General features: G+C 42.2%; 1 protein-coding gene across 1 annotated transcript in view; it reads right to left on the bottom strand.

The window, feature by feature from the left end:
• Positions 1–23,947, bottom strand: part of ADCY2 (adenylate cyclase 2) — a 438,072-nt gene that overhangs the window by 65,330 nt on the left and 348,795 nt on the right. Inside the window, exons 15-17 of the mRNA XM_024121370.2 lie at positions 21,826–21,910; positions 8,484–8,621; positions 3,206–3,325 (exon numbers count right to left, since the gene is read on the bottom strand). Of these exons, the coding sequence (XP_023977138.1) occupies positions 3,206–3,325; positions 8,484–8,621; positions 21,826–21,910 (343 nt within the window). The remainder of the gene's footprint in view (positions 1–3,205; positions 3,326–8,483; positions 8,622–21,825; positions 21,911–23,947) is intronic.

Raw genomic sequence — 23,947 nt, 5'->3', positions numbered from 1 at the left:
ACCACTGCGCCACCAGGGAAGCCCTATTGCTATTATTATTTTAGAAAATTGGGAATGGATTGATTGGAATGTTTTTAAATGATACTTCTCACTTAATCGCTTATAAGTATATATTTCTATGTCATTAAATAGTTTTCTACAACATCTTTTGTAGCGGCTGGATATAATCTTATTGTATGTTCATAACAAAATTTGCTTAAACGGTTAAATTTATTCTAACTTTTAGGTTGTTTGCTTTCTTTTCCTTTCTTTGTTGTTATTGTTACATACACCTTTCGACGAACACCCTGGTAGCTAAATCTTTGCACCTTTAAAATTACTTTCTAAAGTTAGTATTGCAGGGTACAAACTATGTCTGTTTCTATGCTTTTTGATGACTATTATAAATGGCCATTAAAGTCAGTATTGCAGGGTGCAAACCATGTCTGTTTCTATGCTTTTTGATGACTACTATAAATGGCCATAAAAGTCAGTATTGCAGGGTGCAAAGTATGTCTGTTTCTATGTATCTTGATGACTGTTATAAATGGCCATTAAAGTCAGTATTGCGGGGTGCAAACTACGTCTGCTTCTGTGCTTTTTGATGACTGTTGTAAATGGCCATTAGGAAGAGCTGTATCACTTTTTACCTCCTGCATCAGTGCCTGTGGATGCTCCTTTGTATCCACTGTCAACCTCAGGCGTCATATACGATGGGGTTTGAGAGTAATAATGCAGACATCGTGCACATCCACGAACAGCTTTCCCAATGTTCCTTCCAGTCTATTAAGAGGGAAGCCAGGATGTCTCCAGGCTCCTCTGGGACCCCTAAACTCATGAGGTAATAATGTCGTTTCTGTACAGACAGTACGTGAGCATGAGGGGCTTCCTTGGCAAAGCCCATCATAATCCTCTTTCTGAGGACTTATTATTGGAACAATAGTAGCCTATTGACTAAATCTGACCTAGATTTTGAAAAGTCTACTGTGTGCTTTTTCAGAATCGTTGAAGGTTGAGGAAATGTCCTTTTTTGCCATTTTGGGTTTCTAATGATTTGCTTCTTCTGAAAATAACATATCATGTGCAGACTTACTTAAATGAAATTCAGGATGATGACCTTATTGCTGTTAGGGGGGCCAAGGACGGTGAGTTGTTCAACCCAAAAATATTGGATGGAGAGATTTTCTTAAAAAGATGATTTGCCACCTATACTTTTCTTTCCTATGAAAATGCATGTTTACTGTAAGTGGTTAAAGTGCCTTATGAATGCAGCATGGGGATGGTTTGCAGCCTCGTCCTCCCTCCAGGGGCCGATGGACCATGTGTGTGCTAATACCATCCATCCAAGGGGTCTGAAGAGCCAGACCACACAGGTAGGTTGAATCATTCCCTAAAGAACGGGGTTCCAAACTGCCCACAGTGAGGTCACAGCCAATAAACCCTCATCATGAATCCCATCCCTCACTTTTCACATAACTGAAATAGAAAAGATGGTGTCCAGTCCTCCCTGGGGTTCACAATAATGCCTAACATGAAGGCCAGGACCCCGTGGATACGGGACGAAGCTTATGCCATCCTCCCTTCCTGAGTCTGTGGGGACATTGCTATGGACTCCGGTTAGCTGTCATGGCTTAAAGGAACACCAGATGCCCCTACTCTCTGTACACAGAGCTGTGAGCGTCCCAGGAAACTGAAATGATGAGACGACGGGAAAAAGAATCAAAGCCTAATATCAGAGGGAGAAAGAAAGGAAGTTTCCTTTATCACCAGAGCTAATGGAGTTTAAAAATAATTGGTAGAAAAATTTTAAAATATACATATTAAATGACCAATTTCAGCGCCTGAAATATGTGAGACGAACGAAATGGGAAGAATCTATGCTACCTTTAGACGATTATTCGGAAAATGGAAAGGAGAGTATCAAAATCATGTTTTTTTTGCACAAACTATTCATGGAAGAAAGAAGTTATTAAGCAGTAAATAATTGATTTAACTCCTTTCACTTAAATGACTGATGTGTAAGTTTTGAAATTTCAATCTAGGCCCTTAGTAAGGGCCAGTTAGTAAGGAGTATTTGAAGATACAATCACTGGACAGCATTTGCAGCCAAAGGAGAGGGAGAAATATGAGCTGTGGTCCCTGTCATCACAGAGTCAGGAAGCTAACGCGAATTCACCGGAACAATTAGCAGAATCTGTAAGCAACAATTCAGTGACATACAATCGAATGCTACATGCTGGGATACATTCTATAAAATGTAACATTAAGATAAATTGGTGCAGCCACTATGGAAAACAGTATGGAGGCTCCTCAGAAAACTAAAAATAGAGTTACTATATGATCCAGCAATCCTGGGCATATACCCAGAGAAAATTATAATTCAGAAAGATACATGTACCCCTATCACGGCACTATTCTCAATAGCCAAGACATGGAAGCAACCTAAATGTCCATCGACAGATGAATGGATAAAGAAGATGTGGTACCTATACACAATGGAATATTACTCAGCCGTAAAGAAGAATGAAATAATGCCATTTGCAGCAACATGGATGCAACTAGAGATTATCATACTAAGTGAAGTAAGTCAGACAGAGAAAGACAAATATCAAATGATATCACTTATATGTGGAATCTAAAATACGACCCAAATGAACTTATCTGTGAAAAAGAAACAGACTCACAGACATAGAGAACAGACTTGTGGTTGCCAAGGTCGGAGGAGGGATGGAGTGGGAGTTTGGGGTCAGCAGATGCAAACTAGTAGATACAGAAGGGATAAACAACAAGGTCCTATGGCATAGCGCCGGGAGCTATATTCAATATCCTGTGATAAACCATAATGGAAAAGAATATGAAAAAGAATATATATATGTATAACTGAATCACTTGGCTATAAAGCAGAAATTAACACAACATTGTAAATCAGCTATACGTCGATAAAAAAAATAAATTAAAATGTAGCATTAAGAGAATAAAGGCACGAGTCATCCGTGAGAGCCTCAAAATGCCATTGAAAGTTTGCACGTGTGGTCTAATCGGTGCCCGTTGGCTGGGGCTTTCTGCTGAAGGCTGGGAATTTTTGCCCGGCCAGGACATACTCAGATATGGAATCCGAAGAAGAAAAGTCAAGTCTACAACAGGTGAGGTGCAGGCCACGTCATTCAATACGTAACAGCATACAGGAAATCAACAAAAGCAATAATAACAAGGGAGATGTTCTTACCGGCAGGAAAAACAAATTCTGTGCACGCAGAATTGCTACCTGACTATATAAGGCAGGAAGACTTGTGTTTGACGCGTTGGCAGTCGGAAGAATTGACTCCTCTGACTCGCTCAGGAAAAACTGCGAAGAAAGTGTTTTTACAATGAATTAGTGCAAAGGAGAGTGAAGAGTTAGCAGGTGGGTGCTAAGTTTATTTTTATTTTTATTATTTTTTTTGTGGTATGCGGGCCTCTCACTGCTGTGGCCTCTCACGCTGCGGAGCACAGGCTCCGGACGCGCAGGCTCGGCGGCCGTGGCTCACGGGCCCAGCCGCTCCGCGGCACGTGGGACCCTCCCAGACCGGGGCGCGAACCCGGTTCCCCTGCATCGGCAGGCGGACGCGCAACCGCTGCGCCACCAGGGAAGCCCTGGGTGCTAAGTTTATTAATGACGTGTTTTGTCGCCTCCGTGAGCAGGATTGTGTGGGCAACTCGGCAACATCTTTACTTCCAGTGCTAATCCCTTCATCTTCTCTTTGAGGCTTTCAGAATTTCTATTGAATCAGTAAATAACTCTTGTTGTGCTCTGCACTTCATAGTGAATTCCAGAACTCCCGAGTTGATGTTAAAGACGACAGAAGCACCTTGTTAAATATAAATTTTAAAACGAACCAAGGACAGGGCAGAGGGTTTGGTTAGAATTACGACCTGACATCCCAACCCTCACATTTTCAATTCTGCAGCAGGAGATCGGAGTCTTCACAATGTGTTTTTGCAGGACCTTCACCATCATGGCTCAAGCGTTAAATGAGTCAATGCAGTTATATGAGTTTTTTTTTTTTATATTAAGAAAATAATTCTATGGGAAAAATGCAGTAACTGGCATCAACAGTTGTCTCTATTATTTGTGAGTGCTTCACATCTCAGGATCACGAGGGATTGAATTTGGAAAGGAAGGATGCTCTTAGGACTATTGGAAAGGGGGTCCTGATTCAAAAAGAAAAGAAGTAATCCTGAGAAAATAAAAATGATTAGCTCTTATGTAACGGTCACCAATACCAACACGCAGAAGGAAAGTGTCAGCCAGTTCCAAGGTAGGAAAAATTCAGTCTCTTTCTGTTTCTGTCTCCGTTTCTCTCTCTTTCTGTCTCTTTCCTAGACGAGCTGCAGCACAAACTGTTTAGGTAACCAAGGATCGGTTTTACTTTCCACACCACGGCTGAGGGTCAGGGAAGTGTTCGGTGAAGGTAAACTAGAGAATCACTCAGGCCAGGTTCCCTTATGAAAGAGATTCATCCCATCCATGAAACTAGGCTAGATCTTAGGCACAGGGCTAACCATCCATATTCCAGGTCTAAAAAGCAAAACTTCCCGGTAGAGTTTCAATGGCTGCTTTTGTTTCCTTCCTTTCTTTTGTTTGTTTCCTTTGATGGCAGAGTTCTTGTCAAATACCTACAGTAATTTACTTAGGTAAATAAGAAGGTATTTAAATAAATATATAGATAGATTTAAATATACTAAATAGTATATTCCTGAGAACATTTCCTCTGAGAGTCCAAGAATGATACTACGTACAGTGTTTTTGCCCATTATATCATTTGATAAAATGCTGCAAAATGCTGATTTAAAAGTCAAATAAATGTAGTAGATTTCTTTATTTACTACTAAAGAATTTATCAAAAATGTCACAACCCCTGGCTGAAATAGAAATGAGCTAATTATTTGGAAAAAAATATATCAGGAAAAGAAATGAAGTAATTGCTTGGCAAACATAAGGTTCCAAAATGTTAAAAATTTAGATTTGACAGATCCAACATACAATTGACTTAAATATTAAAGAATCAAGATACGACAAATAGAAGGAGACTGTTTAGCTTGATAGGTTACTAGTCTCAGGCACCTGAGACCTTAAAATAATTTAAAAAAACCTTCTTGATTATATCAGCATATAAAGAAGAAACTAGATTCTTACTGTACAATGAGTAGAAATATATCCTGTGAAAGTTTTGTCTTGCAAGGACGCGCTGCAATAATAGGATGGTCTGAACGTGAAAAACAGTGGAGAACTTTAAGCAGTACATCAGGAATGCTTCATTAACCCCCTTCTGCTACTTTCTTCTAGTGTTTAATTAACTACCCCTACAATCAAGAACCTCTTCGTTCTGTCTATGTGGCATCACACTGTAGTTCGGAATCAATTTTCCTCTTCTGTTCCCTTAGTCACTTTAAAATAACGAACTCCTAATTATAGCCAGTCCAAGCTCGAGGGTTATCAATCCACATCCCTCTCCCTTCCGGATTAAAGTGTCACAATCTTCTGCACAGAATGAATTTCTAGGGTCATAATTATTGGGGGGAACGCCTCTCGATCTATTTTAATATTCTACAACCTTTGTCATAATTGGGAAAAATGATACCCTCATCCTGGACAAGACATCCTAACTAAGTGCCTATGTTTAGCTCTACTTCCAAATTTTACATTTCCCAGGCAATGTGAAACATCTCAGAATTATGTTTTTCAAATGATATGAAATTGTGAACCTGTGATTTAATACCGTGTTAATAGCCTGATAACATCATTGCTTGTCATTTGGTTGGAAATGGAAGGAATCAGCTAATTAGAATTAGATTACCCATTAACTACTAGTTAACCACGGCTAACTCCTCGTCTATGTGGCTCACAAAGCTGGTCTATTTATAATATTCTCTGGGAAGTTTCTCGGACAAGTTGCAAAACGGTGTGAGGCATCCCATGATGACATTGTCAAAATGTCAGAAAAAAAAAGGCAGAGGATTTGAGCTTCTCAGACATGGTTCTAAACAGTCAGCTGGAAACTAAAATGGAACAAAACACACAGGCTTTTTGCAATTTGCTACCCGAAACCCTATACCTGAAAAAAAAAAAAAGTCGGGATAACTGGTTGTTTTTTTCCACTTTTTATTGGGGTGTTTGGTGAACACCAGGTATTTTAAATGTCCTGGTAAAATCTCACAGTTCATTTTAAATAAACCTGACCTGGACATTTCGTCATTTATATTAGTGGGTAACGACCGTTAAAGGAACACCAACCCTGTTGACCCCAGCTCTTGTAAGGGCTGTGAAAATTCAGCCTCGTGATAAACACTAGGGACTAAAACTCCACGTGGAGGCTCAGTGTGGAAGGGTCCATCCACACGGTCGGTGACATACTGGGAGCTCGCGGGTGGCTTCAGCCCTCACATCATCCCTAAGGCCTCTCTCCTCTCCGAGGTGAAGAGAGTGATGGTGGTGATGACAGAAAAGTGGTTAATAAGGGCTGTTTGCCACTGGCTGGAAAAATCCAGGGCAAACTGCGAGGTTCCCCCGCTGTGGAGGGACTGGGCATCAAAGCGAAAATGAGAACCTTAAAAACATTATTGGAAGTGAAATAAACCAGACACAAAAGGACAAATATCATGTAATCTCACGTATACGAGGTATTCTAGAATAGGTAAGTGTATCGTAACAGAAAGCAGAGTAGAGGTTACCAGAGGCCAGGGAAGTGGGGAGTTATTGTTCATGGGTGCAGAGTCTGAGACGATGAACAAGTTCTGGAAATAGATAGTGGGGATGGTTTGCATAATACTGCAAAGGTACTGAATGCCCCTGAATTGTACACTTAAAAATGGTTAAAACGATAAACTTTATGTTATATATATTTTCCCCAAAGGAAAAATAACAAACACTGAAAACAGAAAGAGAAAAAAAAAAAAAAAAAGGAAGAAAGCGTTTTTCCCTTGTCCCTAAAAGAATGCTTCAAAATCACAGGAGCTACAGAAGAGGATCTGAATGTGCTGCGACTTTAAAAAGATGAAGTTTCCTGACAGAGAATTATCCTCCCAGTGACTTAAGCAAAGCTTGCTCGTGAAGGCAGCCCCTCGCCTAACTCCCACACAAAAGAGCCGCTCTTCCCTGGAATGTGAGTCCAGCACCTGGATTAGCTTCACGGGTTAATCGCTGCTAAGAAAGAGCAAAACTACAACGTGGGGATAGGGCTCAGTTAGCCTAGGAACTGTATTCTTAGAAGAAGTACCAAGATAAGTTTAAGAGCTATACAGGTACTACATTAAATAGAATCCTCTCCTGGATGGAGGTTTCCAGGCCCTCACCTACCCCCTCAGCCTTGTTTTCTTGCTGCTACTTGGTGCAAATTTCTCTCTCTTCTTTGTCCTAGATGCCAAATGCCTTCCCTCCTTCTCACCTTTCATCCACCGTCTGGTGGATCTCCCTCTTCCCTCCTTTAGAATCCTGTCCCGCAGCCTGGCTCCCCTGTCCTTGCCCCCTACACGCTTCCACGTTGGCTCTCAGATGCTTTTATAAGGTTACCCAGCTGTCCGTCTCCTAAACTCCACCGGGAACTCCTGGGAGGCAAACTGTCTTTGGGTCCTGAGGATCTAGTGATGTACCAGGTGCATATTTATGCTCAATAAATATATATATTTTTTGCTGAATGAATGCTCATGGGTCTCTCACCTATGAAAACTATGTCTTTATTACGTAACACGCGCGCCTCTCCTCCACAACCTGGTTTTGTGTTTCCGGAAGGCAAGGGGTATACTCATGACACTGCAGTTCCAACACTAGTAAAGCACCCAACATATGAAGGAAATTAACGCCTTATGGCTGATGGTGATGATGTCAGAATAATAATAAGGTTGTGTCTCAATGTGCACTGATTACCTCAGTGTCTATTTTTAAGGCTATACCAATAGTAATATTGATACAGTAAGAGCAACCACTGGTTCAACATCTACCAAATACCTCATGCCGTCCTAAGTGTGCTCGGAGCATCGGTTCATACCTTAAAAATCCACCTTGGCAGAGAAGCGTGAGTTCTCGCTGAGAACTGAAAGAAGTTCTCAGCTTTCTCACGAGAAGTGAAGTGGAGCCTGTGGAAGTTTGTAATTCTCCAAAATCGAACAGCTGGTACGGTGGGAGCCGATGTTTGAAACCAGGCCCTTTAAACCCCAGAGCAGGACACCTTTCCCACTGCACTCGCCTTAATTTGCTGGTTCTGTTACCCCCGGCCGATCACCCTGCTGACATTTGGGGGCATTTCTGTAGCCGGAGCCAAGACGAGCTAGGAGGTAGGAAACCGCTGGAAGGAGCCTCCCTCCCCCGCGGTGGTTTCCCCAGTCTGCATCCCTTTCCCTTAGCGAAGCCGTTGCTGCAGCAGTTGAGGGCTGAATTTAACAGGCGGCAATGGGTGTCACTGAAGGAGCCGTGGGAAAGGTTTCCAAAGCCCACGAGACGGGCGCCGCCCGGGGGGGCCCTGACTCACCATGTTGAACACGGCCATGGTTAATATGATGGCCGTGGCGATGACCGTCAGGGACATCCGAGGCCAGGGGCGGTTGGCGATGATGCCCGACGACTTCAAAAGCCACAGGAGCGGGGCGGACGCTTTTTTGCTGCATTGCTGGGAGGAGAGAGAAAGGAAAAGAAATGCGTTGCTATTTTACGTATTTTCTCAAGTTTCTCAAGGATGTTTAAAACCACAAGATGCATCGATATTCTTCACAGATTGAAGAAGCAGACTATGTTGGCATCATTGTTACAAATTAGGAACAAATTATTTACGTTTCTATGACAAATTAGGACGTGCTTGTATGTCCTTTAAAAGAGACCTGAAATTATGTTTAAAAATTCTTCTGGTGAAGGAAAAATACGCCAGGTGATTAAACCACTCTGGGGGATGTGTTGGGTCTCAGATCACAGCTGTGAGGAGGCAGGTTTCATAAATTCAGGTGATTTACGTCGAAAGCGATCAACACGCAGCTAATCCTAAGACTACAACCGGACCATAAAATAGTTTGGTGCCTGTACCTGTGAAGACAACGCCCAGCGTTCTCAGCTGAGGCTTGTGGTGATGGCTTGACCTCATGCCATCCTGCGAGGGCTCCCTCCACGTGGAGAAGCTCTACTTTTTACTAGAAAAGTTTTTATTCTTGATTGTGTTAAAAAATGTAAAATGGACCCTCTAAACTATTTTCAAGTGCACAGTTGAGTAGTGTTACTGCATCCACATTGCTGTGTTACAGATCTCTAGAGCTGTTATCTTGCACAACTGAGACCCCACACCCACGAAACAACTCCCCTTTCCCCCGGCAACCGCTATGCTACTTTCTGTCTCTAAGCCTCTGACCAGTCTAAGTACTCATGTAAGCGGAATCATGCAGTATTTGTCTTTCTGTGCCTGGCTTACTTCAGTTGGCATAATGTCCTCTGGGTTCATCCACGCTGTAGCCTGTGACAGGACTTCTTTCTTTTTATAAGGCTGAATAACCTTCTAGGTATAAGCCACATTTCGTTTATCCGTTCATCTCTTGTTGGACACTGGCGTTGGCTGCAGTGGATAATGCTGCACTGAGCTGCATTATAGTTTCTAAGAAGCTCTTTTCGTGTGGAAGGAGCTGAGGTCTTTATAGAATGACAGCCAGCTTTCCCTCACCATCTTCTGTGGGCCAGACTCTGCTCTGTGGGAACTCAGCGATGGGCTAACCTCACTGAGGCCTGGGAACCAGCCACCTTCCTGGGGAGGCGGCATTGTGATGTTCACCCTCGTCCCGGGTGGCGAGAGAGCAGAGCAGGGAGAATCCTAACCTGTGGGTAACGCAAACCTGGCCGGTGCCAGGTATCCCGGCACCCACCGGAGTGGGTATTTACGCATGTTATCTCATCTGACAGGCATTCTTAAGAGTTCTCTAGGGATCTAAATTTTAACTTCACGCAAAAGGGACTGTGGACCCGAGGCCACGTGTCCTGGAACCATTAAAAAAAAGGTGTAATGTCGAAAAAATTCAGAAGGAGGAATAAATATACACTTATACACTTTTGACTTGCACTAGTAAGTTAATATGATGATAAAACTGTTGCGACATCAGTAAAATTCAAATAGAGACTCTTCCTTAATAGCACCAATAAACAGCGCTTTTACTTCTCAACCTCTTTCACATTTTCTTTCTGCTTTATTCTTTAAAGTATTGACGTAAGCACTGCAATTTGTTAACTGTTGATACAACAATTAAATGAGACTGTGTGATACTGGATGAGAGGTAGTGAGAAAGGTAACCGGCCCTGTGGCTCGGCACCAAGTCCCTGTAGCTGTTAAACTTTCCACAGGTTAATTGCCCTCTCTGGCCTCAGTTTCTTCATGTCTAAAATGAGAATAATAGTGCCTGCCTCGAGGTTTAAATGAGCTACGTAAGGTGCCCAGAACAGGACATATGGGTTAACTCTTCTTATATTTGTGAAGAAAACATAATATTTCTCAGAAGCATTTTAGTGACTAAAAATTTATTTGCTCTACATCTAGATGAACAAAAAACATTTTTTCCCTTCCATTCCACTGTAGTCTTTTTTTTTTTTTTCCCTTTCAGCTCCTGATATAAAGAGATGCAGAACGTTTGTCTACAGCATACATTCCCCACTGACGTAGAATCCCAGGACAGCGTTTAGTGCTCACTCCTGGGTCTTTCTCTGGTTTCTCCTACAGCCTGTCTGGGAGAATAGGGCAGTGCTTCCCTGGATTCCGGGGGCTGCCAGGAGCTGAATCACTGGCTGGCAGCCAGGCTCTGCAGAGCATCTTCCCACCAGCAACTCAGGGGGAGCCAGATTTATGCCTTAAGCTTCTTCCCCAAAGTAGGGCGTGGACGGGGGTTGGTGGTGGCGTTAAGTCTGTTTTCCAATGAGATGCCCTTTAATGCTGTGAACATGCAGTATCTCTCAGGGTCACACGGCTGGAGGACACCCACCTGAAAGTGTACCACTATTGTTCAATGCATACTACTTGGAATAATATTAATACCACAGACCACAGTCAGATCTGCATCCTGGAGGAGAAGCTATAATAGAGTAAAGAGCAGAGATTCAAATAGAATATCATAGTCATCCAGCTCATATTCCAGTAGGAGATGATGACATTTGGCTGGATTCTGGCAAATTAAGGCCATATTTATGTATTTGCATCCTAAGTGACTAGGATTAGTGTTTTTATTTAAAAGAAAATGATTAAAATGGATGCTTCTCTGTCTGTACACAGAAATTGTCACTAGATATGATACACATTTTAAGAGCAGAAAGCACAAAACTGCTATTTGAGGAGAATATTTAAATCTAAATATTACATTACAGATTCCATGTCACAGTCAATTAGGTAAAATATTATCTGGTTATTACACAGACATACTATTGAAATTATGAAATTAAAAAAATTACTGTTTGAATTTTTAGGATAATGCCTGGTGATAATATTGCCAAATATGCCACCTAATAGGAATATGTTATATTCTGCTTACAGACTAGTCATTTGCTGAAGCAGATGTGGGCAGACACACGGGAGTTTTTTCTGCTCCCGTGACACGCTGGGCAAAATTACAAACTGGTGGCCCTAGAAGCTACTGCCTCTGTGTGCCTACTGTATATGTGGCAGAATGTCCTGGAAATCTGTCAGGTTCCCACTCAGCCCTGCGAAGAGCACTCTTCTTGGAACTGCTCACTAAAGACGCGTGGGGTTGGCGTCCGTTGGGCTCAGGACACCGGATTCAGGATGCGGTAGGTTCAATTCCTTCTCCGTTTAGTCTTCCTATGTGACTCCAAGTTCCCCCGCCCCCCACCCCCATGAAACTGTTTTTAAACCTATCAAGCCAAATACTCATTGTTCTCCAGGTCACGGAGACAGGCAGCCTCCCCTATCTCTGCATCCTGTCACCAAGTAGAGGCAAAGTAAATACAACTGTTCTGAAATATGAAAGCTGGTAGCACTGCCGGCGGCAAGGATGAGGGAATAGAAGATGATGATGGAGATGAGGACCCTGAACTACAAAGACAGTGCAGGAAGAAGAGGAGGAAGATACAGACCTTAGGGGGAGGAGAAGAAACCAACGATGGGAGGAAAGGAGAAAAGAGACTAAGAACTTAAGATAGAAGGAATCCGATTAAGGAAAACTGGGAACATTGATTCCATTTGTAGCTCTGAATAAAAATTACAACGTGGATCTTAAAATGATAATTTATTTCAGTTTATTCTGTTTTGGGTTAAGTATTCAAACAGAGTCCCTGATGGAAAAATAAAGCTTATCACAATTTACACCATCCTAATGAGACATTATAAATGATAACATCTCAAAGAATATTGTGGTGTTTATTCAGAAGATGCATAAGGAAATGAGAGCATGCCTGCTCTGTACTCAGGGTGGTCATTCTATTTGATCTTTGCCCTAATCACTGGCATCGTTTCAGCCAAATCTGTTTCCTCCCTGCCGTGACCATCAGTGAGGCTCGCTGTATCCTATGATTGCCTCTTCCTACTTACAGCGAGCTCACTGTAAGTAAGAAATGCTAGAAATCCTTCTGGAAATGCTCTTGGCTGGTAATGCCACATGCATCCACTGATCAATATGGAATTGGTACTAACTGTAGTGGGAGATGTAAAAGGAGAAAGAATATAAATTTATATGAAAACCCTATGGGGCTTCCCTGGTGGCGCAGTGGTTGCGCCGCCTGCCGATGCGGGGGAACCGGGTTCGCGCCCCGGTCCGGGAGGATCCCACATGCCACGGAGCGGCTGGGCCCGTGGGCCGTGGCCGCTGGGCCTGCGCGTCCGGAGCCTGTGCTCCGCAACGGGAGAGGCCACAGCAGAGGGAGGCCCGCGTACCACAAAAACAAAAACAAAAACAAAAAAAACCCAAAAAAAAACCCCTATGGTGGGGACTTCCCTGATTGCGCAGTGGCTAATAATCCGCCTGCTAATGCAGGGGACATGGGGTCCATCCCTGGTCTGGGAAGATCCCACATGCTGTGGAGCATCTAAGCCACAACCATTGAGCCTGCGCTCTAGAGCCCGCGAGCCGCAACTACTGAGCCCACATGCCACAATTACTGAAGTCTGAGCGCCTAGAGCCCGTGCTCCGCAACAAAGAGAAGCCACTGCAACGAGAAGCCCACACACTGCAACGAAGACTCAACGCAGCCAGAAAAAAAAAACAAAAAACCAACCTATGGTGGAGGTAGTGAGCAGTGAGCAGTGTGGCCTGCTAGAAAGGGTGTGGATGAATGTTGATGTTCTTCATCCAGAAGATGCAGAGATTCTCCGTGTAAAAATAAAATGCTCTTGATCTGTGTTTTGGATTTAAAGAAAAGAAAAAAACTATCTCCACCAAAAATATTTTCCATTTCTTCCTTCCTCCCTTCCTTTTCTTCTTTTTGAGACTTTTGCATTGGAAACGACTGGTAGCCTCTCTTTCTAAAATTCCTCATAATTTAATGTTATAATTATTAAAGCAGATTGTGTTTGCAGTCTCATTAGTGTTCCTTTTTAAAATAAAACGATGTACCTGAAAAGAAGTAGATCCTTATATAGGTGAAGTTTAATACAATGAGAAACACTTCAGAAAGTTATAAATATATCACAGTGGCTGAGTAACAAATTTTTATTATTAGAACTCATCCTAAAATCTTGCCTGAAAGCTATGGTGAAGTTTATCATATAAACATGCACTTTTGTGTAGCTGTCTGAAGGAACACTTTGCCTTTCCTACTTCGGCGTTTTAATTGGGCGGGGACTATCTTTTTGAATGGCAGCAACAAGTTGCAGCAATAATTACTTAAAACATTTAATGTCACAGAGACTGATGTGTCTACTTTAATTATTTAATTGTCCTTGGATTTCCCACAGACTTTTATTTCAACCAATCATAGTTTACCAAATCAACCTGTTTCTTTGGTACGCCTTGGCCGAGCCATATTCCTCTGTCATTCATCCACTGTGTGGTCCTCATAGCACCGCCCACATTGTGTCATCTTTGCCGACACACTCGTCTCTGGCCATGTGGAGACCTGGTGGGGGACACTGGCCTCCTCGTGCCCACCTTTGTTTTCTTTTGTTTTTTTTTTGGCCATGCTGTGCAGCTTGCAGGACCTTAGTTCCCCGACCAGGGATCAAACCTGAGCCCATGGCAGTGAAAGTGCCAAGTCCTTACCACTGGACCTCCAGGGAACTCCCATAACCCATCTTTGTATTCCCAGAGGCAGCATGGCGTTTGGCAAACAGTCAGAACGTAATAGATGCTCGCTCAATAAGCTCCCTGTCTTAACGATGGACCCAAAGAGAAATTCCCATGGGGTGGGAACAAAGAAGGAGATCACTGCTAGGGGGGCTGAGGCTGTGGGATTGGCTTAGGAGTGTCCTGAAACTGGACATTACCTAGGGCTGGGTTTTAATGCCCACAGGGAAAAGATGTTGCCTTCAGTCTGCAAAAGGTGGGCAGCTGGGACCAAGACCCCTGAATAAAACCAGAAGCTTCAGAAGGCTATTCTCTCCATGTGGAGAAGTCTAGAAGAACGCCATACACTAGATCAAGGAAGTACCAATAAACTTCCAATGATAATTCAAACTCTAAATATGGGTGTTGATTTTGAAATCACATTATCTGCTTCATAATGAGAATTCCAAGGTGAGTGGTTATCAATCAGACCAAAAACCAGAGAAGGTCCTTGGGGCTCCAGCTGCAGCAAGAACAACACTGCTTATGAAAAATACTTCACATCGCAGGGTGCAGGGCACGTCCCAGTTGGGAAGGGGGCAGCCCCTACTGAATGATCTCACAATAAACAAAAATTATGAACTACATAAGAAGACCTTACAAGGAAGAATAAACAGAAATAACAGATAGTAGAATTAGTATCACAAGATCTGCAATTATTATATCAATCTGAAATAGTCTGTAAAATAAGATTAAATTAATAAAAGATGGATTAGAGTTCATAATGAATAATCACTTAAGAGAAAGCAACAGGCATATTTTAAAAATGAGCTCCATAGACTCTCTAGAGACAAACATGTAGATATTGAGATTAAACACTCAATAGTTATGCTGAAGAGGGTAAGATAGCTCTAAGGAAACAACCTATAAAACAGCACAGAAATATAAAGAGATAAAAAGTATGATATTGAGGCACAGAAGGTACAATAAAAAGGTTCAACATACTTGGAATGAAAGACTGAGAAAAATAGAACAGAAAGACAGGGAAAGAGGCAAAATACAAGGAAATATGGGACGACAACTTTGTGGACCTGAGGCACAATACTAACTCTGTGGCTGAGACAATGCACTGAGTCGCAACCAGGAAAAACGAAAGTAAACTTACTCCTTAACACAAGGAGTCAGTTGACCAAGACAGACAAAGAACAAATCGTACAAAAACAATCAGAGAAAAGACATCTACCAAGGAAGAACAATTAGATTTCTCCTCAACACATTAAAATCCAGGAAAATATGTACTCATGTCTTCAAAATGTTAGAAAAATTATTGGCTAAATTATTAGTCAGTGAGGAAAAAAGGCTATTTTTTAATATAAAAGCTGACTGGGTGTATTATGCACAGGCTCTCATGGAAGGGATTACAAAAGGAATAATCCTATGGAAATATGGACACTGCATCTGGAGGAAGGAATGGCATTCAGAAGAGCGGTGAACAAAGAGATTGTTAAACAAGAATAGTGATAAAATGAACAATAAAAATAGTTTAAATTTAAAAAATCTAAACAGCACTAGCATGGATGATGGAAAAGGATGATCAGATTTAGAGATTTAGAGCATGGTCCTTGTATTCTTCACAAGAAGATGGAGATAATAATGGACCCTGTTAATCATGTGCATGTTACATATTTTACGTTAATTGCTAAATGAAAAGACTTGGATAAAGCAAGTGCCAAGTCACTAGAGGGAATAAAGGAGAACAAACTCCATTCGTCCAAGAGAAGGAAGGAGAGGAGGAAAAATAAGCAGAAGCAAAGAACATACTTGATGGATAAAAAAAGCAAAATAAGACTAGCAGTAATTATAATACACATAAATGTATTATACTTGTCAGGTAAAAGAAAGAGACTCTTGGATCAGAGAACTTAACATACACTTAGATGTTGTTTACAAGAGACACACCTATACAGCAAGGAAAAGCTGAATAAGAAGATGGGAAAAGGGACACTGGGAAAATACTAACCATGAGAAAGCTGATTATATTGACATTAGAGAAAATAGACTTCAAGGAAAAAACACTCCTGTGGGTAGAAAGCTTTTTTATCAGCTGGTGTGTGACCTACTTTCCTTCCCCAGGACAATCTCTATGTTTGTGCTTTCATCTCTGCCTGGAACAACGTTGGTGGGCTGATATCATATTATCTCTGCTATACAAAGCACAAGAAAACCACATTGAGAGAAAAATAATTCTCCTGACATTTTCTAACATTTTCATTTGCTGAATCTGGCATACTCCTTCTAAAATACATTTCATCAGGGAGGTTTTTTTTGTTTGTTTGTTTGTTTTTGGTGTGTGTGTTATTTATAGTTATATCTCTTGTATTTCTTCCAGAGATGTAAGTCTACTTCAGGTAGTTTAGAAAGTTAAATTTGGCAGTAAGTATGCACTTATTATTATTACTACTACGATGATGACAGCTATTATTATTTTTTATTGCTGAGTGTCATGAAAATACACTCTCTTATTCTACATCTTAGTTTCTACTTAGATACAATGGATTCTTTGGATTATCAAATAAAATAATATACATTGATTGCACTTTAAAGGGCTCTCACATATGTAAAAACATTTTTGCAAAGTATTATGATTAAGGATGCTCTCCTACTAGAATATTTTGGAGTTTAAATCCACTTATAAATTAACATTTCTCCTCCATTTTACTGAATGACTCTTAAGATGGAGTTATACCTTGCCCAGAATCCAGTTTTATGTAAACTGGGTCAACAGCTGCATATATTGGAAAACTAGACTATGAATTAGGTTCTGTGTGAGGTTATCTTGACTGACTTATGTGATTCTGACCAACTGATGCTTAGCAGTCACCAGAGACAACCTCAGTGCCATGATGGCCCATGACCATGAATGTGGTCACCCCCGCCTAGTTCTGAGCACCTGTCTGCCAGTGACTCTCCACACACAGCCTAGCACCCTCTGGAACCTGCCTCCAGATAATTATAAGGGTTCTAAGGCTTGTTTCCCAATGGCTCCAAAACCTACTTGCTATACACCACAGGGCAAATTATGTAGCCTCTGTGAGCTTCTGTTTGTTTCATTAATTGAGAATAAGCATTGCCTCCAAGGACTCTTGTGTGGTTAAATGAGCCAGCCTATATAACATGCTTAGCAGAGTAATTTTAATATAATATAACATTTATTATTTCTAAACTGCAATGAGGTCAGATACAGAACTATTCACGGGATCTTGCCCGTCATAAGCAGTTTACGTTGGTTCTGAAGGTTCTCACCCAAGGACAGGAGACCTTTGCAGATCTTACAGTGATCACATTGCTGATCCTGATCCAAAGCCTCCGTCTCCAACCTCCAGAGATCTGCTTACAACTCCTGCACTATTTTTCATGGAGGGAAACTTTTCTTTTAAGTATGTAGAAATGGGAACTCATCGAAGTGAATGGCATCTCGAGCCCTGGGTTCCTCATCCACAAAATGCGGGGCTGACCAAGGTTACCTCTTGGGTCCCTTTCAGCTCTCAAGTTTACAATTGTGAAATGCTAACCAGTGTCTGTTGTAGAAAGCTAAGCACCTCATAAGGGGACCGAGGCACAGGCGGTGCAGGAGGTCTGACACGTGAGAACACGGGATGATGGTCCAGGAGGCAGGCAAGCCAGGAGCTTGCCAGACTGGGAGCAGGGATGCGGTGACTGTGAGCTGAATTCGGAGCTGCGAGCTTGGGGGAAGTCAAGTCTGGGCGAGGGTGGGTGTGGGATGTTCTCTGAGCAGTGGTGCCAGGACGTTGCCTTTAAGGTAACCGACATTAAATATGTAACTTGTGTTTCAAGTGCCTGAAATACTCAATGAAAAAAAAACAGGCCTGAGGTGAACTCGCTGATGATTTTTTTCACCTGAAAGAATACAAATCAGAATAGAAAATAGGAAGCCCAAACAGCAGGCACTAGGGAAGCCAGTGGTGGAAAAGGAGGGCTCTTCAGAATTAGTTTATGAAGGTTAGGAGATTATTTCCAAAGGAGAAGTCAGCCCGAAGCACGCCAGAGTCAAGGAATCATGGTGAGTGAGAAGGAATTTCAGTGCAGTGAGATGAGGGCCATGGGCCACCATTCGGTCCTTTGTACATTCATCCCCACGCCAGGGCATCTGGAGAAAGAAGGATGAACATGGGCTCTCAGGGCACATAACTCTGCCTGAGGATGAATGGGGGAGGGTTGGTGAGACAAGGGAGGCGCTACATGGAGCCCGATGAGTGGAGAAAGGAAAAAGAACCTCATGGAAATCATAGAAGTCCAGTAGCGCTTACTTAGCATATGCTCATTACAAACTCATTTATGAGGTTAGCACTCTGCTGGATTTCCTAGGAGATAGAAAGCAAGTGTAGGAAACAACCCTGGCCTTAAGGAACCTACTATGTACAAGGAGAAACAGCAGTCACGCTCACCAAAAATTTAAATGGGGGTCAGAGAGATGTTATACAATCGAATGTTAAATTACATGGTGCAGACCTGAGTGCCATGGCGTGCAAAGAAGGACCCATCACAAGGGCTGGTGAGGCTCCTGAGAAAGTTTCTAGGAAGGCGAGCAGGTGCAGAGCCCACCCCCATGGGCAAGAACTAAGAAGTGGGCAATGGGGGCGAGGCGAGGGCCAGCACTGCTGAGAGAGCCTCGGGAAGGTGTGGGCTAGGGTGACCAGAGGGAGAGGAGAGGCCGGGCTTCCCACAGCAATCATGATCATAACAAACAGATTCCCTGGCATTTTTCTCTGAATGTGTCACTGAACACATATCTTTTTAATCAAGGGGAAAAAAATTGCATTTCCTTATCACTCTAATTTTCTGCCCACTTTGATGTTTCCCTACCTTTTTATCACACCCAGCTGAACAATGACCCATCAATTGTATCTACTGTGTTGCACTTTTTGTGCAACAGAGGATAATAAAGGTAAGGGTCTTGGAGGAAAAATATCTGTCAGTCCTACCTTTTCTCAACCTCCTTCACAGATGTATTTTAATTTCTTTCTTCATACGGAGAATTGAATACCGATACTAGCATTGATACTGCCTTCGGCATTTAAGTTTTCAGAAGGTGAACATCAGTTAATAGAAGATGAATCTGGGATATTCAGCATTCTTTCATAAACTCAGTATTTAATCCACAAATAAGTGCAAATCACAATAAAACCTCATACTTCTCTATGACCACTGTGGAATGTTTGTGATATACCTAGGTTTTTTTTCTTCTTCAATTTAAATTTGTTGTTTGTAGAGTGACACAAGTATTACATTAAATGTCACATGTAAGAACTGTAAATTTTTTTTAAAAAAGAGAAGCAAGCATTTATCATTTTGATCTTTGTTCAAAACACTGTGAGAACTCATATTAATTTTTTTAAAGTTAATGCTGTTGTTTGTTGCCTAAAAAAGGGTTTGTCTAAAGTGCTCTAAGAATAGGCACTCTAAAATACGCAGTGATGGAAAATAATGGTAGCTGCTGTTTGTTGAAAATCTGTTGGTATCCTGCTATGTCCTTAACATTTAATATCTCCAATCATCCCGAGAAGCTGTGAGGATGGTTGATGTTCAATTTCCATGTGAGGAAACTGTGGCTTGGAAAAGACTTGACCGAAGTCTCAAAGGTGATATATGTAGTTTTTGACCGAATTTGGAGGGTAGGATAGAAAGCACACTTAAAGCCTTCTGCATGACTATGTTTGATGTTGAAAGGTAAAGAAAAAAATCCTTACAGAATGTTTTAAAGAGTGAAAAGAACCTCTTATTGGAATGAGAAGAATTCCTCTTTGAATTTTACCAGGATTACATCTGGACCAAGCATCACAGCTGGTCTCTGGGGGCAGGCTCATTCACAGATCCTATTGATTCAAGTTTAGAAAGACCAGATGTCTTCAAGTTTGGTCTTCCTGACCACTTTGGCAAAGTACAGGCTTCCTGTGAGGAGGAGGTTAAACACTAGTTCATTTGCAGCCTTGAACTTTTCTCTTTGAGACAACACAGAGTTAAGAACTTCCTAGCATCTGGTGTGTGGGTGTCAGAGTCTTGGGAAGCCCTCAGAGAGTGGGGGGAACCAGGAGCCAGGAATGTTGGATCTTGAACACCCTGAGGCACCACTGGCAGGTACAGGAGGGACCAAAAGCCACGAAAGGTTCAACAGTGAGGTCAGGTTATACCAAGGCTGAGAGGGGAGACGCTATATAAGAGCAAAGCATTCCCACCAAGGCAGCAAAGTTGCTCAGGAGATTCTTTCTCCCTCCTCTGGCTCTCTGTTTCTTTCCTATAGCGACTTAGATAGTGGAAAGAAATGTCAGTATGAAACCCTAAATATACACCATATTCCCGCCACCCCCAAGACTGGATTCCTTGGAACGGAAAAAGAGAAGGATGGCTACTTAGACACAGTGGTAGAATCTGCTTTAATTAGAACAGGGTTTGGATTTCCAATGGAACCACAAATGACCGTTCCTCTTCTGAAAATCTGAGAAACGGCTGCAGAAGTCTTTTGGGAGCCAGGAAGAGAAAGGGTGGAGTCTGTGTGCTTTTCCACCCAAGGAAAATCTGAACATAGAAAGTCTGGCTCCCTCGTATGTTAAGAATTCTTCGTATCTTAGAACTTGACAAGGATTCCCGTGGGCAACAGTTACTCAATCTTCACTACAACCTACAAGGTCTTCAGGGGATTTTTAAGAGACTCAAGATGCCATGTGTGCATTGGAGGGAATCAGAAACAACAGTTTCACTTTTGGAAGAGTTTCCAATCCAACTGGAAACATCTAAACTATGATAGAGCAAACAAAACCCACAAACGTTCGCAAAGGTACAAGGCAGAGGAGGCAGTGTCTACTGTCCAGAGGTAGGGCCATGCTTTGGAATCTTAACCCTTTTTGGCCAAGTGATTTCACATATCCAACTAGAATGCACCCAATGCTTGGAATCTGGTTCATAGTGGCCTCTCCTGTTTCAACTCACCTCGGATGAACAAAATGAAACCTTGACTGTCTTTTGGCGCTCTCATCTCATTGTTGGCTTTCTTAGGATGCTCTCATGGAGCTAGAGCCACCCAGCAACACTTGCTTTAGACTCAAGAATACAGTGAGAGTTAATTCTTATATCCTGAGCTAGCATTTAAGCCATAAGTGCTGACAATGATTAGTTTTAAATTAAAACACTAATAAGAGATGTTTTTACACTTGCTATTTTCATATTTTCCAAAATTTTATACCTTAAAAGTTGACATTAAAGACACATTTGGTTTACATTTTAATTCTCCCGGTCATTAAAAGCCTCCTATTACACGAGTATTTGCTGCTATAAATACTCCGAAAACTTAGAGGAGATAAAAAATGTTGACAGAAACAAATAAACATAAATACAATTTTATAGCATGATATCCAACATTTCAAGTAACCTTCAGATTAGTGTCTCGGTTGTGCATGGGCTGCCTCAGTTTATACTCTGGGCTGTTGACATGAAGAGTCCACATTTCTCTACTTGGATGTATATCTCCTAAAACAGGAAATCAACAAGCTCCCTGTCTTGAGGAAGAAATCAGTTTTCATTCAACGAGCACACTTTTCAAAGAGGTTCCATATTTGAAGTACCTACCAAAAGCTGTCCAGCAAAGCAGACGAAAAGGATAAAGGCAAGCGAGAGAAATGCAGCTCCAAAGGAAATCCCGAGAATGGACGTTCTACCAGGAAACAAAAAGGAACAGGTTAGTGTGGGGATAGCTTCGACTCTTCTGGAAAGCCATCATGAATACTTTTGGATTAATTAGGGTTTCATTAAATGAGGACTTCAATCCTCACTAATTTCTTGAGCAATGAAAATGGGGCTAAAAACAAACCAAAGATACGTCCATAGAAAAATATCTATGGTTGTGTCTGATCAACTTGCTATGACCCATTAAAACTGCCCTACAATCATCAGTTCTTCATTAAAGAAAAACCATCTTTTTATGCCTTGCCTCTGCAACCAGCACTCTCATGCCCACACCTGATCACGTCCATCTCGGTGCCCTTTTCCCTGCCGTTGATGTCCTGGCAGCTGCTACCTCCAGGGCAGCTTCATCTGGTTTGCTTGGAAACACTGAGTCCTCACCCTCCCCAGGACAATCCAACCACATACAACTTCCTTCAAGACTGATGCAGCTAAATGTTTACTGAGGTTCCCCGAAGATTTCACAGGCCGTGGCCTTTACAATCTTGCATGAGCCAATGAACACACAAGCTTCCTGTGATCATGTGAAAAATGTGCCCACTGAGTTACAGGTTCTGCCACCGACAGGTTTCAGGTAGATAAATGTGGTCATAAGAATTGTGTGCATTTCTGAGAGGTCCTTTAAATAATTAAAAAATTCAAGGCCTCTTAAAACGTCATGTAATCCAAAAGAAGCAGTGTTTGGGGTATTAAAAAAGATGAGCCATAATGAATCATTGGATGAAATTCAGATGCAGCATCCAAAGAGAGGTCAGTGATACCTGAAACCACAATGGAGGCTCTTGCTTATGAGGTCGGCTAGAGATACCGAAGAGACAGAAGAACTGGCACTGAGAAGAGTACGGGCATCCTGAAAGTCAGTCCACTGAAAGGAAGACTCAGATGCAAACCAGCAACAAGCTGAAATGCCCAGTGAGTGCACAGCTGTGAGCCCCTCGGGGAGGGAAAAGAGGCAAGTAATCAGTGAACTGAGCAATCCCCTCATGCCATCAGGATGGGAAGGGTCCACTCAGCGCACACTCAGATACCTACTCTACCTTGAGAGATGATTACACATCAGGCAAGATCTACAAAACCTGGACTTCAAACCACTACACACTTGAACCTGACCTAATGCTATATATATGGGGTACTGAGTTAGCTCCTAGACCTGGTGCACGATGCTTTCAAATACCTGGCCTGCTAATGACATTTGTTCACATCTTATGAGTAACAGTAAGTGTCTGCTAGGAAGGCGTGTATACACCAAATACACCTGTTTGTTGACTAGTCTCATGGCCAGGCCCATGCTGGGCTGGAATGGTGCAAAGACGAGTACAATGCCACCCCTGTTTTGAGTGGTTCACAGCCTAGGAAAGGGAAGCACCGTATGCCTCCTTACTTCCCTATCCCAAACACCCCTTTTTTTCAGACATCACTCCTTAGTCCTCGGTCAGAAGCCAAAATCTCAGCACCTCCCCATCAGACTCTCAGAGCTTCCTATTAGCCAGGCAGGGTGGAGGGAGGGGAGTGTATGGAGGGCTCTCGTTACTCCTGTGGCCCAGGAGAGACACAGGAACTCATCTGCTAAACTTCCATTTGCCGTCTTTCTCATGCATCTTTATAAGAGAGCTCTGATGGGTTTTCTTTGACTCTGTGCTCTGTTGGTTCCTTGTTGGTGTCAAGGTGATGCCAGCTGCATAAGGTTGACTTCAGAAACATTATAGCTTCTTCTTAGGTCTGAAACTGTTTATTTTTTATTTTTTGGACATACCCTGCAGCTTGCAGGATCGTAGTTCGAACCTGTGCCCCCTGCAGTGAAAGTGCGGAGTCCTAACCACTGGACCGCCAGGGAATTCAGGTCTGAAACTGCTTAAATACGACTGATCTCTTCTTGAAGGTTTGGTAAGTCTCAGCTATAAAACCATCTGGTGATAGTGAGGGTGATGGTGATGGGGTGATGACATGACAATATGATGACAGAATATTGACTATGTATGTGTCAAGCACCGTTTTAAAGGCTTTATAT

The sequence above is a fragment of the Physeter macrocephalus genome, chromosome 8 (genome assembly GCF_002837175.3).
Source record: "Physeter macrocephalus isolate SW-GA chromosome 8, ASM283717v5, whole genome shotgun sequence".
Lineage (NCBI taxonomy): Eukaryota > Metazoa > Chordata > Mammalia > Artiodactyla > Physeteridae > Physeter > Physeter macrocephalus.
This window is presented reverse-complemented; position numbering and strand designations above follow the sequence as displayed.